Genomic DNA, 19,625 nt, shown 5'->3' on the forward strand with positions numbered 1-19,625 from the left:
ATATTTCTGAAGAATTTCACTGTATGCAGAAGGAATAATTATTCCTGGTAACAGAGTCCCAAATGTTTAATGTTTCTTTTCCCCTCTACTTGTAATTGTTACTAACTTTAAAAGGAAGTACCTTTTTCTGGTATTTAATTAATATGGCTACTTCTACCATTGCAACAAGTGGAAACACAAAAAAAAAAAAAAAACAAAAAAAAAAACACCCAGGCAGAGAGTTTGATCTCAGTTAACGCCATACCCCATCCTGCACAGCAGTCAGTACCTAATGACTCAAGAGAAAGACGGAAGTAACCTGCAAACATGTGTCCAAATATAAGCTTCTAATTTCTAGTCAAGAAGTAACCCCGAAGCATAAAAGTGCAAATTTTTTTACTGTCTTTTCAGTCACTACTTTTATTTTGAATGGAGGAAGATCCTTTTCCGTTTGGTTGTAACTGGTTAAGGGATCAAACTTCCTTATTTGATCTTGCAGATTACTGGACAAGAATACAAATCCACCTGAGATGTGTGAATTGCAGGATTCATGGAGATAGAAATCATGATAAACTTCAGGATTTTTTCTGTGTTGAACAACTGAAGTGCACCAACACTACAGCTGGGCCCTGCTGAAAGCAGCCTATGATAGTAGTATAAAATCGGTTGATAAATCTTGAAGCCACAGCTGAATTCTATTTAAACTCCTATCATTTGGTTCACCAACTACACAAATATTGGCACAGATGTATGGGTTAAACACTTCTCACTTCCCACAGCACCGAGGGTCAAAGATGACATGTAAAAACATAAAACAAACAAAAATTTTTAAAAGGGACTGAAGCAAGGAAAGGCCCAAGGTGTCAGTGATTCCATCTAGTGAGTGGCCACAGACATCGCTGCGCTCGCACTTCTAACAGGTAATCAATGTCAGGGCAAGCAGAAGTGTCTTGTCTGCCACAGAAAGCATAATATAAAACTTATACTCCAAGTAAAGAGTATTTTCAATGTGACAGTCAATGACAGTTAATCTTTAATACAGAACTAATGTAAGAGGCTTGTGTTTCTCTGTTACTAAGGTGATGAAAAGGAACTGTAGAAGCAGCTGTTTTCATTCTAACTTTAAAGAAAGCAGTAAAAAATTAAGGAAGAATGTATCAGTCACCTGGAATGTTTGTCTCAACCACAAACACAAACTTGAAGAACCACTAGAGGAATAGATATTAAATTTTACACGCAATTTTAAAGCATTGTTGCTGCTAGTAGTGACTCCACTTCTAGCTAGCTTTGGTTGTGTCAAAATATTTATATATAAAAATCAAGAACAATCAGCTGCTTCCCCGGGACACAATAGCATTTCAAATTTCATTAATCTTCAGTTGCATACCATTAAAGTTATTAAAGCTCAAATTTGCTTGTATACTGGCAGGCCAAGAGTCACATTTCTGCCTCCACCTGAGCTGGTGGTCAGAAGCAATGTGTTGCAGAGAATTCTTTTAATTTCAGACAGTCAACGTTAACTATCAAACTGTCACGAGATTTGAGAAGGAACAGACAAAACTTCAGAAATTAATTTTAACATGCATTTAGCAGCATTCTCACTTTGACACCGAATTCCACATGATTTCAATACGATTTATAACCATCATGGAATTAAACCCACAGTACAGGAGTTCAGCTGGAGCCTCCTGTGAACCTGAACTTATCTTAGCCTTGCAAGCCCTCAGCATTCCTGTTGTAGTGGCAAAGCAGTTACTGGGCCAGCATGGAGCGTGCACAGGCAGAATCAAGCCTGCACAGAAAAGTTGTGGCAATGATGCAGAGTACATCTGTCACAGAGGATTACCCTAAAAATACCGAAACATGCACTGCAGCTACAGGCTGCCAATGCCACAGAAAGCTTTTATATCTACTAACAGCCTAGAGTACTTGCGGTCTGAAGAACGCAGCAGCAGTAGTTGTTAAAGGACATAATTTACTCCAAAATTTACATGAATGTTATTTCAACCTTCTTTTGGACAAGTGAGATTACTAGAGCCTTAAAGGGTATGACAATTCTAATATTCCTAGCATACTTAACATATAAATTTGTTTAAACGAAAGAGACTCTTTAAAGCACTCATCACGCTAACAAAGAATAAGTTGCCAATATGCCCAACTTAGACTGCAAAAAAAAAAATCATTAGGAAACCCAAATGTTCCTATTGGCTTATCTAAAAATTAGATAAGAACCTAAAAAAGCAAAAGTCACTTAATTTTGTGCTTTGTACAGTTGGATTGGATTAGAACATGGTAAGTATTGAAACATTCGGTACCTGTAAACATGGCATGGAAGTAGGGGCTGCAGGCGGCTAGCACAACTCTATGCGCTGCAATTTCCATGTCTTCAGCTACTATCGTCACATCACACAGCAAGTTTTGACTATTTAGAAATAGCAGAGAAGGCAATTTCACATAAGTGAACTACAACAGAAAAGCATACAATATCACACACAATTTCTTTTCCCGTGCCCTCAAAAGAGGCAGGCAGACAATGTTGATGAAGCATTGTTTTCAAATGCGTTACACAACCAAATGGCTATTACTCAGTCAGATTACAGATGGTGCTTGGGTACACAGAACTTTCTAAAAATCAAACAACTGAATTGTGATTTCTTGCACCGAAGTTTTCTGCATTGAATAAACAAAAGTTCTATCAGCTAAATTTATAAGCCTTCTCACTCAAAGTCTGGGCCTCTTTGAATAACTGTGATAGAAAGAAGAATTTGATACACACAAACACTAAAAAATTGAGCTAAAAAAAATGAAACTTTACAGGTAACAAAGAACCCAAACTTCAATTGTGATGCCTGCGTCACATTATGCTGGAAGCCCATGCCTACTTAATTGCTCAAAATCACTACTTGGTCATCTCTATATTTACTGTTTTCCAAGCATTTTTCACACACAGCCCATGCACACAACAGCAATTATTTTTTCCACTCTGACCAGTTTAGAATTTATTATGGTTAACTTCATATCTTGTCTGACTTTTTTTATCTTCATTACATCTATTTGCATTCTTGTCCTTTGCAACTGTAATCCATATTTCCTCCCTCTTCTGTTGCAATAAAGTAACATCTCATTTATAACCATTCCCAAAACAGGTGTTTCCAATACAGTTTATGGCTATTGGATATACTTCTTCCAGTGAAAACCACCACACCTTGTACTTTTCATAATCCAATTTTCTAGAGGGAAAGGGCAGGGTGGGGGACCAAACAAAAAAACCCACCACAACACCAAAAGGCTGCAATTTCCTAGCATCTTCAGAGTCACATTTGTCTTTTATTTCCTTCTTATGCTAGCACTGTCCCTGTAGTTTTGTGTATTGTATGCTACTGCTAATGGCCAGGGCAACAAGGGGAAAATACAATCTAACAGAACATATTCCACAGGGACAGAGCTAGAGCTGTACATCAATCCAGTGATCTCCATCCTCAGTACTTTGAAAAGATTATTTTTTTACCTTTCCTGAATATATATTGCAGCTAGAGTGCAGACTTGCTCATATTTTGCAACTACCATGCAGAACTGTAGCAGAGACCAGGATGAGCATTTTACTCCAAAAGAGTTAGAGCTCTCAGCCAAACCGCTCAGATCACCACCTCAGTCCAAAGAAAAGTCCATGATCTCTCAGCTTCTGCAATCATCCAATTTCTTTGAGCACAGTCTCAAGTAAGAGGGCCTTGTGGAGGCTACAGTGGCTGCAACTCACCTTTGGGGACACATTGCAACCCCGACCTTAGAATATTTCTCCCCCTTTCAGCTCTCAATAACTACAGCAACTATCTATATCTCAGAAGTTTAGCCTGCAGTATGCTTATTACCAAAAAAAAAAGAGGTATAATGTAGGGTAATGACCATACCCAGATGAAACACACAATTCAGAGGAGCTTGAAAACAACCATTACATTTATTATACAAAAATTGAAACACAAAGCTGCACATAAGAGGTCATCAGATACCCAGCTTTTTCAGACACCTGCACCTATCCTGAAAACAGGAACAAAAAGTTTTATACTTAGCTACACAGAAATACCAAGGATAACAATAAAGCCAGAAGCAACAGAATTACACCAATGCAAAACTCCCGGTAATTAATTACATTGCGCATATTTAAACATAGTAACTTACAGATAGTCCAGCCTGGAATCACGTTAGGTGAATGAATATGCTCTGCATTACTACAAAGCTAACAAGCTAAATAAACTACTAAGTAAAGAAACAAGCTCATGAACTTAATCATGTACTCTGTTGCAAGCATCTTGTGGCTTACACAGCAACTCGGCACCTTCATTTCATGAGAGCACACTAATTTATTTTAGAAAAGCTCACATTCTCAAGTGATATTGTATCAATTTGCTTGTATAGAGTGACTGAATGAACAGAGCACGAGGAGTATACCATCTTGGTAAAGGAAATGATGAAAAGAAAAGCGGGGGGGGGGGCAAAAAGGTATAGATTTAAGAACAAGAACTGTTTACCAGCTTGTAGGTTATTCTTCATTGACTTATATAGAGAAAGGTCATTACCCACATTCCCAAAAGATTTTGGTAAAGTCTTGTTTGTAAGAATGAGGATTTTAACAAATTTAGGTAAGGTCAAATTCCATTGTGATAAAACCAAATCATAATGAAGAGGAAAGACAGGCATCAAAGGGTATTTTCTTCATATGTCAAGAACTAATTAGCTATCCTAATGATCTCTCTGACTCAGTGTTGAGGTGATGGTGAGTAATGAAATGACAAAAACTACCAAGGACAAAATTACTCAAATTTGTCAAAATTTGAAGGCACAGAAGAACCCTTTTATGAGCTAACAAGAACCAGGCAACTTGACAGCAGCCAAAAATGTAATATAAACTCACAGACCTAAGCACTCAGAAGCCAATGTATCTCAGATGCTTAAGCAGATGATTTCTTCACTAGTTATCCACTTTCTGGAAAGTATACCTCTGGCAAATACCTGTTTAAGCTACACTAATGAAAAGAACTGAGATAGAAACCACTTTAAAAATGTAGTCAATAAAATTGAAAATATCACTTACTTGATTAATATTAGGTCTTCATTTAGAGTAATGAAGTCTGAAACATTACTAAAATATTTCAGTTTATTATTTCAAACAAATAAATGCAAATATTAATGTTTATAGTCTCATCTAATTAGCACTTGCTGTTTTAAAAGCTGTACTCAGCTTAAACAGTAAACACCGCTGCCTCAACTACCTTATTAAATAAGAACTATAGTTAAGGTTTGACTGGTACTTCTCCTGTTCCAACTTTAACTATTTATACATGCAAGACAAAATTGCTCAAATTGCTTCTACAGCAATTCAAATTTAAGTAACCATGGAAACTAAAGTATATTCTGAAAATAATCCACAGCCTTCAACAATGCACTCTGCTGGAAGACCACGTATCTTTTACTCGCAACACAACAAAACACAGGTAAAGCTTCTGACTTCTGAAACTGTTGTCAGATTCATTCTGGGAAAACGTTTCTTCATCTAAACTCTTGCTCAGCCTTACGAATTCACAGCTACTGGCTCCAGCCAGGCTCTATGACACTCCTTGAGACACTGAAGCTGGTTACTGGGATCCTTGAAAAAGCCACGGGCATAAGTAAGGTCAAGCAACAAGCATCAGTCCTTCCAGCATAAGGTAACTAGGCTGTTAACATACTAGAAAAATAGTCTCTGCTTTTATCCCATTATCCTCAGACTATGGGAGTCTTTGAGCTGGATTTAAGTCTTTTATAGTCAGCATATGATTTTTCTCCAATCTTCCAGTACAGTACAAACTGTCACAGCCAGATACATACGTTGATCTGATCACAGTATCTACCATAGTATTAAAGATTTACCCATATGAAACAGCGAAGATCAAAGGCAGAGGCATACTTTAATAGGGTATCAGTTGCTGTCTGTTTTTCAGGTGAAGCCTCTCTAGTTTTTAATCTTATATGGGAAATAACAAAGGACTACAGGATTTCCACGCACTCTGGTATTGTCTATGCTAAAAAAGTGTTTTATTTATTTAATTTCTCCATTGTTGCTGTTAGTTATAAAGCTGAATTACTGTCAGTGATAGTTGTGAGTCCTAATTACCAGAGCTCAGTTGTGAGCTCTAATTACCTGCTGTCACAGTTTTCAACACCATCTCACCTACTCATATGTAGGAAATAAATCAATACAGGTGCTAAGAACAGCATCAGCACCAGTCTCACAGTTTTGCTCAAACTGATGGTAGTATCACTCAAGGTCTTAAAAAACTTTACTGAGAAAAGTTACTTTCAACGTTTGATTTGGGAGTTCATTGATTTTTCCCAGGGGGAAAGCAAAAGGTAACTAAGAAAAGAAAGGGTACTGTGAGTTGGTTTACATTTATTAGATTGTGACCTGTGTCTCCAGACTAGAAAATTTTAACATATTTCCAGTTCACAGCCTACCACAAAAATCAACAACAGGCAAACGAGGAGCCTTAGGCTCAATTAAAGAGTAACTTTTCATCTATCCAGGATCAACTACAAACAAGACAGGATCAGTAGCTCCTTAAATACAACCTCCAAGTATTTTTCAAGTCTCATAAACCTAGTTTTGATTGAGGGGCAAAAACATATTGCACACATTAGAGCTGTCATCACATGACTATCACAGTATATTTAATCCTTCTCATCAGCAACATTTCTGGAATTGCATGTTCTTACTAACTAAACTATTAGTACTAACTTAATAAATGCAAATGAAAGTAAAAATGTACTACGGACTCCAGGAAGATGTATTCAGTGAAGTAATACCTTCTTAATTCATTCATAACTTTAAAAGCTTTCTTCATGTGCCATGGATTTACTGTAACAGGACAGTGAATTTCAGTGTTATCATCTTTCAGATCCAAGGGCTTCTGATGGCAAAGTTTGGTACATCTGGAAAGAAAGAGAAAAAAAAGAAAGAGAGTCAATACTTATGTCTAATGTCCATTTCCGTCACTCCTGTTTTCTTCACCTTCATCTTGGGGAGAAGGAGAAGATTTGCACTTCGACTTATTCTTTACTCCAAGTAATTTTAGTTTCCCTATTACCAACAGTGTGGAGGAGTAGGTAGAATTCCTGAGGAAGCGATAAGTTGGTGAGCAACACTAGTGAGGTTAACAGAGGCACTTTAGGACTAACCATAATCTCCACTAAGGAAAACATGGAGATGATGCCGTAGAATATTTCCAGTAAACCCTGAAGTGAGGGGAGAAGCTGTGGTTCGGGAATGTTTAGCCTGTTGTATGCACAAATCAATGGCGGAATGCAACATCCACCACCCCGGTCTCTCAACGCCTTCACTGCCTGCGAGACGAGAGCTACTCTCTGCCCTTCCACCAGGACCTCCCTTACTGGATCATGCAGCTCCTAGTTCATCTCTGACAGGAAGACCACACAGTGACTACTGTAATTGTCCAGGCTTTCCCTACCAGCTGCATGAAACCTAAATGAGACTAAGAAAAACTGGGTAGTTTTACAGATCCACTCAATGTTTTGAAAAGCAAAAGTGACCAACCTCTTAATTTTTCTTACTCTCAAAAACACACCCAAAATAGCAAGAGAAAAACGAAGTAGTGTGAAAAGTCATTAGCTCTATCTACAACTATCTGTTTCTATAAGAAATGTCCAAGTTTTATGGACACTAACCTCTCTAGAAAAATTATTATGTACACACCTCAGTCACTAGGACTGTCCAAACAGCAAGTGGGGCCAGTGAGTTTTGTGTTTACAGTCACAATGTTATTCTTAAAAGGCAAATTACACTGTTGCAGTACTTGGAAAATGCTTAGCATCAGTGATGTTTTCACCTACACTATTGTAATGGTATTCCTGGACCTCTAAGCTGGAAATAAACAAAATCACTGAAGTGACTTGGTGAGGTAACTGACCCTGGTATATCAGAGGTCTGATTTCAAATAAAAACCCAATCCTACTTGCTTTGGGTAAGAATAGTCAAACTGAAGACGTGCGTTGACTCCCAGAATTCCAGCTTCTTTTCTACCATACCTAAAACTTTTTACTTGGGCACGTCTAGAAGCTTAAATGAAAAACTCAAGGCAAATTAATTTAAGGTTTTAACACAGAACTCTATATTCTGTGCACTACAACAACATGTAAAGCAAAGTATTCGGCTCTACTTTTCATGACTCCAAAAGCAGCAACAAAGTTTTGGAGCAAAAGAACACAAAACAGCATCAAGCAACAAAGGAATTTTAAAACTCTGTAAAATACTGGCTAACGAAGTAAGGTCCATCTACAGAACTCAAACTAGTACCAACTTACTGCACTGTACCATGAAACTGCTATGAATCAAAAGTTTCATGCCCAATTTTGAAAATTACAAAACTCATTGCTGAAAGGGGCCAAGTAACAAACAGCAATTTTGCATCAGTCAGAAAAAGAAAAAAAATCAAGTTACGCATTACACAGCACATACACATGCTGCTGTACGGAGGCCAAAAAAAGCCATCCTATCTAGCGAACTCCTTTAGACTGAATATTAGTCTTCTAAATTATGTGACATATGTAGTGATCAGCATTCAGAAAAATGATACATGGAAATCAGCGACTTCAGGGAACATTCAAAACACCAAAGACTAACTGTGAAGAAGAGACCCAGCTTTTAATTATACCACTGACTTATCAAGTCCAAGATAAGAACACTTCTTTTTACATCCCAAACCAATACATCAGATACTGATGTGTACATATCTGCATACCTATACAGACTATATGCACATCACATACAGATATGCAAGAAAAAAAGCTGCCAGAGTTGCCTATAAAGAGCTGCCAAGCCAACTGAATAGATGGCGGAGTTCCTATGAAGCGTAAATTCATTTGCTGAAGTTTCATTAGCTTGTCACAAAGGACGATTTTGTTTTAAGGTAATGAAGCCTACAAAGCCGTCAGTCATATGCCTTCTATTTTGAGAACCGCTAGTCTGCCTGGAGTTAACTTCAGTCTCTCTCGCCGTTTCACCAGTTGGGTCAAAGCTGTCTGCCACTGGTTCCCTTTGGTTTGTTCTGGAGAGCCTCACCCACAGCGTACCTGAAATCAGCCTCCCGAAGGCGCAGGATAAAGCTACGCTGAACTGGAGCACGTAAGACTGGATGAGCCCATCTGAAGTGCAGCTGGAACTGTGTGGCTCGCCTAGCGCCCTGCCACTAAAAAAGATGCTTAACTAAAAAACCAGAAAACCGAGAGAGTGTGATGAGCATGACTGCTGAGTCAAACAGGGAGTAATTTGGGACCACATATGGAGGAAGCAGAAGGAGTGAGGGGGAGGAGGGAAAAAAAAAAATAAAAAATAAAATAAGAAAGCCCTTCCCCGCAAGCTGGAAGGCGGCGGGGTGAAGGGGGGGTGCCAGCAGCCCTGCCCGCCCGCGGGCGCCCAGCGCCCGGCTCCCCCCGGCCCCGCCGACGCGGGCACGGCAGCGGCGCGACGGGGCATCTCCAACCACCGGGCGGCCGCGCTGCCCCCGCGGAGCCCCAGCCCCAGCCCCAGCCCGCCGGGCACCGGCCGCCGCCCCCCGCCGCTTCGCCGACACGACCCTCCCGCCAGCGCTGCCCCGCACCGCCGCGGCCGGGCCCACGTCCCCCCCGCCGGGGCAGTGGCTGCTGGCGGGCAGAACTGCCCGCCCGGTGCCGAGGGGCCCGGGGCGGGCCGGCCGCGCCGCGGGCCAGGCGGGCTGAGGAGCGCAGCGGCAGCTCCGCGGCTGGGCCCGGCTCCGCATCCCCAGCCCCCAGCACCGCACAGCGCTGCGCTCCGCTCCGCACCGCTCCGCGCCGCCGCCCAGGCGGGCTCCAGCAGCCCGTCAGCCTCCCCGCCGCCGCCGCACTCACACGGGCGGCAGCAGCATCTCCATCGCGGCTCCGCTCGGACTTCCTCCGTGCAACGCGGGCGCGGCGCGCTGCCGCCAGCACCATGCCAGCCGCCGCTGCCCCCGCCGCGGGGTGCCGGCTGCGCCCGCCCGGCCGAGCCCCCGCTACCCGCCGGCCCGCCGGGAGCCGCCGGCGCTGCCCACTTCCGGGTTCCCGCCCGCCGGAGGGCGGTGGCGGGGACGGGCCCGCAGCGCGCAGGCGCGGCGACAGGGGGCGCCCGGCCCGGCCCATGTCAGGCGCGGAGGGCGGGCGGCCCTCAGGCGGCGGCCGGGGTCCCCGGAGCCTCACAGCCCGGGCGGCTGCTCGTCCCTGGCCTTTAGGAGTCGGAGGCGTGCCCCTGCGCTGGAGGAGGCCTGTCCTTGGAAGGGGGATGAGCCTGGGTGCAGCGCCCTTCTGGGTCCTCGGACACCCGGGTGCGCATCTCCCGCCTTCCCGGCGGGCCGGGCCCCAGAGCGGCACCTGCGAGCCGAGGGCGCGTCCCGCAGACGGAGCGGCCGAGCCCGGGTGTCCTCGGCACTGGGGGGGTTGGCATGGGGCACTGGTGCGTGTGGGGACGTGGACGTGCGCTAGGCCCTGCAGCCAGGGCTATCTCTTTTCCTTTTTGGGAGAATAAGTAAAACTTGGTCACAGTTCTCCCGTGTGAGCAGACCCACCCCTGTGGAGGGGCGTCCGTGGCTTCGTGCCAGCCGGCCGAGGAGGTGGCCGGACGCCAGCTTGCGCCGGTGGTCGCAGCTCGGAGAAGGGGCTAAAGCAGAGCCCGAAAGCACATCAGGATGAAGCCCGGGGACGCTGCCTCTGGTTCACTGCCACCTGCGGGATCTTGCCCACTTTTATCTGAGCCAGTCCAGCAAAACAGGCACTGTGCTGCTCCAAACAGCTCCTATCATACAATCATCAATGTTGAGCCTTAAGTACTTGAGTTATGTTTTAATGGTGGCTTAATGTCAAAAAGAAACACAGACAGGGCAGGGATCTATTTCAAACACTAATTCAAACAAACAAAATGAAGAATGTGACATTTAGCAACTTCCGGCTTGGGGCATCCACAAAGAATTTACTGTCCTTTAACCCATGTAAGTTACTTACATGGGTAAGTAACTTACATGGGTAATGAATCTCTAAAGACTGTGTAGTGGAAGATGTGCTTAGCAAGCTGCACACAATTCGCGTATTTAGGAGTGATAGCATCTGTAAAGATAAAATGCTGCTTCACAAGAGATTTGACATTGACCAAGTTAATCTAAAACTAAAAAATTACTCACTGACCAAAACTATTTTTGTAATAGTGAGAAGAGTTTGAGGACAGCACATTTTAAGTAGAAGTCAAAATAGAAAATGGCGGGTGCGTTTTGGGTGAAGAATATTATAGATGGATACATAAAAGCTTCATCAATGCTTCTAATAAAATCACAGGTTATTAAAACTAAATGTATTTTAATTTATTATTTCATTTGCCAATCTCTAATAGTACTCCTCATTTGGAAAATGCTGCTTTAGTTTTCTCAGTTTACCAATCGTCTTTCATTGCCCTGTGATGTTTGATGTGGGAACACTTCAAAATTTTTTCAATGGCTTTCCACTGAAGGTTTTTCTAAATCAAATAATCATGATTGTCCATGCCTGTCTGTGCTTCCTAACTGCTGAATTTGGCTCTGCTCGAGAGACCAGATTTGCCTCTGGGTTGTGTTAGAGAAGACAAGCTACTTTTTAAAGGTTTGAAAGATGCAACAAAACCTGCTTGTGGGGCAGTCTGCTCCAAAGGGGCCAGCTAGCAATACCGCTCTCTGAAACGGAGGTGTAAAATTCAGCAGGCTCCGTGTCTCACAGCGTCAGCTGAGTTCATAAGCAGGTCTGGTCTGGGTAGATCAGAGACTTGCTGGTGATGACTGTCAGAGCGTACTTTCAGGTTTCTGTACCCCAGAGGAAAGTCCTGGACGTGTTACTTTGTAAGACAAGGATCCTAGCTTTTACTGATCCATAAGACCTAAGTGAGTCTTACTAGTAATACATTGTGCTGTCCACATGAAGTCACGTAAACTTGTCCAGGAGCTGATAAGGGGTTTTGTACACTACTCTCATATAGATCCTGCCAGCACATAGGCAGCGGCAGATTCTGCCCCTTGTTAACAGGGCAGAACTGTTTAATAACATTCATTAAATGAACATTAAGCATTTCCAACCTGTGACTTCTGCCATTTTCTTGCAGTGTTGTCTTGGCGTTTGAGCCAACTGTTTAACATTAGCTGAAGTAACGTCTAGGATACAGAACATCAAATATAGGGCAGGATTCTATTTTTTTTTTTTCTAAAAATATGTCTTTGTACCTTAGCAATCCTGAAAGGAATCATAAACAGCTGAAACAAAATTGATTACATCCAAAACACGTTATGTGTTTATAGCAAAATAACTTGTATATCTAACCATAAGAAAGCACATTCTTTAAATACAATGTTTGGATTTTTTACGGCATTCTGCTTGATCCGCTACCTCTTCTTAGAAAAGACCTTTTAGAGAAAAAATGGATTTATATATGTGTGTGTGTACATATATACGGTTTTGAAAGGAAATAGGCTAAGTTTTTTAACTATGATGAAACAGCTGCCATTTTTGTTGCAGCAATTCAAATCACTGCATTTGCTGAGAAAAATCCCTATTGTGTTTAGGGCTGACCCTGTAACAACTCTCAGTCCTTTCCCACTTGTTTCAGAAAGTTCCGAAGGAATGCTGCCGAGGTTTACTAACAATTGTACGGTTCTTCGGGTACATTGACACTAGAAGTACTTTACCGATGTAGAAATACTGATATTATACATTGGCGATGTACATCCGCTGAAAATGCTCTGCCTTCCAGCAAGACAGTTCCACAAGTTACCCAGTCCTACAAATGGAGTAAGCAATCCTGGTAAAAGTGAAAGTAACTGCACGCATGTGCAGTGTCTTATAAGCATCTTTAAGGGATCGTGCACCATGCTGATGTGGTCGCGTTAGAAGAAATCTGTATTAGGCTTAGCTACAGGGAACACTGAAATAGGTTCTTACTAGTATTTTTAATTGATAAATGCAGGTCAGGAAGACCTCTCCATGGTCAAAAAATAGATTTCACTTGTAAGAACATTTACTCTTGTTAGGTATTAGAAGTCATAACTTCTTAATGATTTGGGCAGAATGCTTATGAGAGGATGCTGCTAAGGCTGGGACTCTTTTAATGAAAAAGGAAGAAGAAAGGAAGGGGCTAGAATTAAAGACTTAAGTACCTCTCTGTACTGATATTGCTTCAAACAGAAAAACAAGGTCCTTCCTCATTTTGTTAGCATATATCCATCATATTTGTATTTTACTGAATTTAGTTGTGGGTAATCTATGTATAAAATGTATGTAAAAATAAGTATGTTTTTATCCAAAATCATTCAGGGTACGCATCCATTTTTTCCCCGTGCATTTCACTCCCAGTAACATTAACATCCAGCAACAGACTTTTATACAACCAAGGACCCTGCATCTAAATAGATCCACAAGGACCTATGTGGAATTCATGGCAGGACTTGAGGTCAACAAAGACATTAGCTATTGCTGCATTCTTTTGTCTAAGCTCTAATATCAGCCTTGATAATCCATCATTAACAAATCTTAAAAGGCCTTACTATGGTGTAAGAGACTTTTTTTTTTCCCCCAGAAGAATGGAATATTTAAAGATTCATAGAACCATTGAGCTAAGAACATGAATGCAGTTGAGAAGAATTAGATTGAAAAGTACTGTGAAAAGAAAAAGCAAGAAAGTGCATGTAGCAGACTGAAAAAGGGACCAGATTGCCAAGGAATATGTATTGGAGAGTAGGCAGAGAGAGAAAAAATTAGACGTGTAAATTGGGAATGTGAAATAAGGAATAGCAAAGCAGCTGCTATCAAAAATAAATTGTACTGTGACCAAAATCAGTTAAATGCAACTAAGCATAGATAAAAATATTTAATCTCTTCTAGGACTATTCTTCTGTGTAAGCAATTGCTGGAGCACTAAGAATGATGCGTACTTAATAAAAATAGGTGAACAGTAAGATTTACACTGTAGAGTTCACAGACCTTATATGACGATGAAAATTAGTAACTAAGAAGTGGCTTTTCCGTGTTCAAAACCAGACATGGTGTAATTTCCAAAGAGACTTGCTACGGCACACGGTCCAGTAAACAGGCTTTAAATACTCCAATCCTAATCTTGCAAAAGATGGGCCAATTCAAAAGCAAACAGCATGAAGTTTCTGAGTTCTGCTCAACGGAGAAGTCAGATCCTTGTGGTCAGTGCTGAACAGTGCAGCGTTCCCACAGATTACAAATTGATTTTAGTGCCATGGAAAAAGGAAGTCCTAGTTCAAGCAAGCATTATGGGTGGAAGCAAGCGTAGGTCACGGCTTTGATTCATATTAGTACTGCAAATTACTCAGGCACAAAGTAGAGATCTTGATGAACAGATCTGAGGCTCAGTGCTGCGAAGCTTTGAATTTCACATATGGTGTATTGTTGAGATGACCATGAAGAGGTAGGCCAACTCCTACTCTCATACCTGTAGACTTGTGTTGCTTCCTGCACACTGGATAAGGCAATCAGGTCTCTATACTGAGTGGTTTACATTCACTGAACCATCAGAAAACCCATCAAAAATTACTAGATTTCACCTTGTATCCGTGCAACGACTTAGACACGATGCAAAGGTAGCAGCAGAAACCTGCAGCAGGGATTTCTCGGGGAAAGCTGGACCATCCCAATCAGCTGCAGGCAAAGCTGATGATGGAGCTCCACCCTTCAACAGCGTGATACCTTACCGAAGTAAGTTCTGCACAGTTTTTGTGTAAGTTATAGTATCTCTCAGTGCAAGTCCATCAAAGCCAATGTATTTCTGCTCCATCGTAATTATTCTCTACTCTAACAGCAGTATTATAAGATAGTCCTAACCAATTCAATCCACTATTACATTTTTCTGAGAAGAAAACAGGTACAGCTAATTAACTAACATTACATTTTAAAAATTGATATACTGCCATCTAGTGCTTACTGAATGCACAACTGTACAGAGAAATTCTATTAATTTCAACAGTTCTTGGTTATCTATGATTGGCCTATAGCAAAAGAATAGGTAAACTCACCACTATGCATCTAGTCATGCATAGAGAGAGCTTGCCTAAGAACAGTAATTGGGAGCAATTTAGACTGCGAAAAGTGACAGAGTATGCTGAAAGAATCAATCGGAATATATATTGTTTCATATGTATATGAATAAGACGAGGATCAGTATTTGCAGAGTCTACAGCACTTGAGGGGACACTCAGTGAAGATCAAAAATGATGTAGACTGGGAAAGAGCAAGTGGGATATAGTTCATACATTGTACAAATTCTTTTGTTGTACAAAAAGACAATGAAATCAAAGACATTAACATATTAGAAGTTTATATTCAGGGAATCATAGCAATAACAATCACATAGGTGTAGTTACTGCATATAGTTTTACACAGACAATTGTTCATCGAAAATGAAAAACATATCATGCTGCTATTCAAGAAATTTAGTAAATCCTCGTTTGGAATAATGTCCTGGGTTGAGTGACACAGGACTAATTTCTCTTCTAATGCTGGGGAAAACTCCACTTCCTGCACAGCTTCCTACTGATAGAATTGGCTGAGTATAATTCTTGTGTATCTTATATTAGTATCGGGATTAATACTGGTTCTTTAGTATTATTGTTATTTAGTCTTATTCTATTAAATCTATTTATATTTCAACCCTTGTGTTTTCCTTGCTTTCCCCGATTCCCCTTTCTGGGTGGGGAGGGGTCATCAGGTGATAGAATAATTGTCTAAACGACGATACATTGTTATGGGTTTTCTCCAACCATAACAAACAATTATTTTTTTTTTTGTAAAAAAGACTAGAACGTATTGCAAACTCATTGTAAAGATTGAGAAAAGAGCTCAGGATCAGTACATTTAACTATGCAGAACGTCTAGTAAAAGTTGACTCCTATTACATAAAGAAAAATGAAGGGGAAACTTAATTCAATGATAAAAGTTTGTCAAGGGTTAGTCCAATAATTCTGGTACAAGCAGATGCTCATAAAATAGTTTATTATGGTGTTACTGGAGTACAATTTTTCTATGCAAAAGAAGAACATTGTGATCTGGACTAATATACCAGGGAAAAAGCAGGTATCCTCAGAATGTAAAATATTTAAAAGAATCTATATACCCTGTCAGAATGCTAATACTTAACCACACAGCCTAAAAAGTTATGCAAGCAAATTGTTGACAGGTTCATTTTAGAATTTTCAGACAAAATACTTAGAAAATGGAAAAAAAGCTGTAGGGGGGGAAATCCTAATTTTTCCTTGAAATATTATCCTCTGTCTTTATTTTAATTGCATGGGTTGTTTTCTTGAGGCAAATTATCTCAAACATTCCTCTTTTTCAATGAAAATCACACTAGATGGTATGTAATCTAAACACAAATATTTTCAGAAACAGCTCTGCATTTCCTTTTATATAGTAAATGTTTGTCATATTGTGATGGCTTTATAATAAAATATAAACAGAAATGTGATTTTGAAAAATCAGAAGAAAGTGATAAAACCCATAGTTAGAAATCACTCTGCAAATTAGGCATTTGCTTAAGCTGTAAACCATTTAAAACCCTAAAACTCATCTTTAGTGCAAAGTAAGATACATTATGATACTGTTTCGAAGTCTGATTTATACTTCTAGTGTATGTTTCTAAAAATAAATATGAAATCAAGAGCTGTATCACTTCTTTAACCTCAATTTATTTGCTGTTGAATATAGCTGGAAATGCAGTAGAATTAAAAAAGTAATCTGGAGTGCCCATTCTGTTATTCACAATTCTTCCATTCATTGTTCCATTACATCCTCTCTCTCGCCTGCATTAAGCAGTCCAAATTCTCTCCCTGCAGCTGTATTAACTTTTACCTACCTATTTTCATCAGCCCTATCTTTGGACTTCATTCTGGACACACGGGACATTTTACTAAATGATTTGTACTAATAGATTAGCTGAATTAAGCAATGGCCACACTAAGCATCCAGCATTCAAATTTGTCTATTAATTGGTGAAAGACTTTCTGAAAGAGTTTTTATTAATACCAGTGTTATGGTCTTCTCTTCTCAATAGTTTGCATTTAAAGGCCACAGAATTTTCAATGGGCATTTTATTTATGAAGCCAAAGCTTCATGGCAAGTGGCAGTTTCTGATGACACAATTACCGTGTCTAAACAGTCCCACACTGTTCACCACAAAAAGCTGACACTTGCATGATGTGAAAATCTGAAACTATAGATGGAGAGAAAGGTCCCTTTATTTTAAACGTATTCAGCAGTGAACTGTTTTTGTATCTCCACAGGATCTTAAAAACGTACAGAAGCTTAAAATAAAACAAGTACCCGTGAAGTGTCAGTAATTTAAGGCTAGAATATAGATTGCGCTTACTGCAGTATGACTGTCAGGACTATTACAACCAATTCATGCAAATAAAATTGTCTTTACTGATATTTTTACCTTTTCAGTTCCCATTTGTATTTTCAGTCATGCTGGGATCTGTCACAACCCCATACGCACGGAGCAAAGACTGTATTCTTTACATAGAGCTGCATACAGTTTAAGTACTAATTGTACCTGCAATATGAATAAGAAACAGTAATAATAATTACACCTTATAGCTGAAGTTTAAAAAGGTTGTGAGCCCAATTCCGTTTCCATTCATGCCAAATTTTAAATAAAACTGAGAGGAAGAAAAGTAGATATTAGGCCTCTTTGTGAGGATACAATTGTGAAAGTTAGTCCCCAAATATTGTAATTATTACTGATATGGAAAAGGTTATGTGTGAGTATAGGATTTAATCCTGGCTATCTAATCTACACTAGCTTTCCTTAAGGGCAGACAGCAAATAAGGACATCATAGCACGGCATTGTTGGACCATACCACATCTTTTTACCTTGCCCTTATCAGATACCTTCATCATTACTGATGGAGCTGCAGAGGAAGTAATTTCAGAACAGGCCATATCTTAATCTGTTTTAGACTCCCCAGCACTGGTTCATCCCTCAGGAAGAGGCTTTCAAGTCCCATGCACTAAAACGACAATGTCTGCAGAATTTGCCAGAAGATGGAAGAGGAACTGGGCAGAAGAGAATCTTACTGCATTAAAACCTTGCTTACATCATTAAAACATCTCGCTATAAAAATTACCTATGAATCTAGTAATTAAATCAATATATCAAAACCAAAGCACAGATTGGGTGTTCTACTAAGAACAAGAGTAGACAACTTCTGTTAAGATTATATACACGTTTTAGGTAAATCGGTTGAAATTGTCAGTCGCATATTTCTAAAAAATGCTAACTGGTGTTGTGTACAGTAAATATTTATGCTTTTTGAACATTTAAACTTGCAATTTTTCCCCAACTGTACTCCTCAGTAACCTGTCGAGAACACTTAATTTTCCATTTGGTAGAAACAATACTTACGATCTATATAAAATTATACATATTCAAATGAGTGCTGGTAAATGTAAACTTCCTGGGACTTTAGAATTCTAAAACTACAGTTAGAAGAATTCATTTGTTTGATTTTATCTCAAACACTTGCCTAATGGCATGTATCACGCACACTGGATATATACATGCAAGCCACTGAACAGATGTGTTTTATAAATATACATTAGACCAAATTTCTAAATCTCTGAACAGAGATTGTTAGAAAATTGTTTCTGAACAAGCACAGAGAAATGACAACTACTTAGCAGTTGTGTTCACTTTTCAAATAGCGTGCTGCTGATATAATGTAGAAGTATATGTTTCTCACCTGACTGTACTGGATATCTGAAGAAACAGGCTAAAACCAAGATTATAGCTAGCATATAGTATTTTATGGAGACTGGCAACAGGGGGAAAAGTACTTCCGCAATTGAAATTATTATGCTAATAAAAAATGTAGTTCCTTGAGCTTGGGTGTCCAAGTGATGAGTCAGATCCCTGATTTTAGGCTTCTTGGTTCCAAACTCTTTGAACAACTGTTCTAAATCACTTCTTTTCACTTCTTTGTTGTTTTGTTTGTTTTTTTTTTTAATTGTATCTCTTTCCCTCCTACTGTTTCCCTTCAAATATCATCCTTGCCAAATTCAGAATCCAAGCCCCCCAAGATTAACAGACAAATACATGTGTGCATTCGTAAGTGTGCATGTACGCAAGCAAACAAAATGAGGGGAAACAAGAGAAATAAATATGCATTTCAGCATTTTATTTGGTCATAAATCAAAGCAATAGCAGTTAAGCAATACAAAATGACATGACTTTTTTTATAAAAGACTTAAGTGGTTCTTATTTTATTTCTTCAAAAAGTTTAATTCTATTTTAAGGTGTTTTTTTAAAAGAAACTGCTACAAAGTATTATTAAATCAATATAGATTTATTTATACTAAAAAATTATTCTACCCATTGTCATTAACTGGCACTGCTATTAGCTTCTTGGCTGTGTAACTAGGTACAACACACTGCACACTAGCATTTCTGGTTATTCCAGAACAGATGTGTTAACCAGAACACAGACATTGTTGCTCCTTGCAGAACAAACAAAAGGTAAAGTCTTCACGCTTTTCAAGCTGAGCAAGAGCTCAGACAAAGGCACCATGCAGGTAA

General features: G+C 39.9%; 1 protein-coding gene across 5 annotated transcripts in view; it reads right to left on the minus strand.

Moving 5' to 3' along the window:
* Nucleotides 1-10,056, minus strand: part of KLHL2 (kelch like family member 2) — a 62,297-nt gene extending 52,241 nt beyond the window's left edge. For 3 of the 5 annotated variants that reach the window (XM_054202872.1, XM_054202874.1, XM_054202870.1), the window contains exons 1-3: nucleotides 9,895-10,056; nucleotides 6,787-6,942; nucleotides 2,295-2,401 (exon numbers count right to left, since the gene is read on the minus strand). In XM_054202872.1, the coding sequence (XP_054058847.1) occupies nucleotides 2,295-2,401; nucleotides 6,787-6,942; nucleotides 9,895-9,917 (286 nt within the window). In that variant the 5' untranslated portion in view covers nucleotides 9,918-10,056. Of the gene's footprint in view, nucleotides 1-2,294; nucleotides 2,402-6,786; nucleotides 6,943-9,894 lie in introns of those variants that run through there. The other 2 variants (XM_054202871.1, XM_054202875.1) reach the window with 2 other exon arrangements.
* Nucleotides 10,057-19,625: the final 9,569 nt, after the last annotated feature.

This window comes from Rissa tridactyla, chromosome 5 (genome assembly GCF_028500815.1).
Source record: "Rissa tridactyla isolate bRisTri1 chromosome 5, bRisTri1.patW.cur.20221130, whole genome shotgun sequence".
In the NCBI taxonomy this organism is placed as follows: Eukaryota; Metazoa; Chordata; class Aves; order Charadriiformes; family Laridae; genus Rissa; species Rissa tridactyla.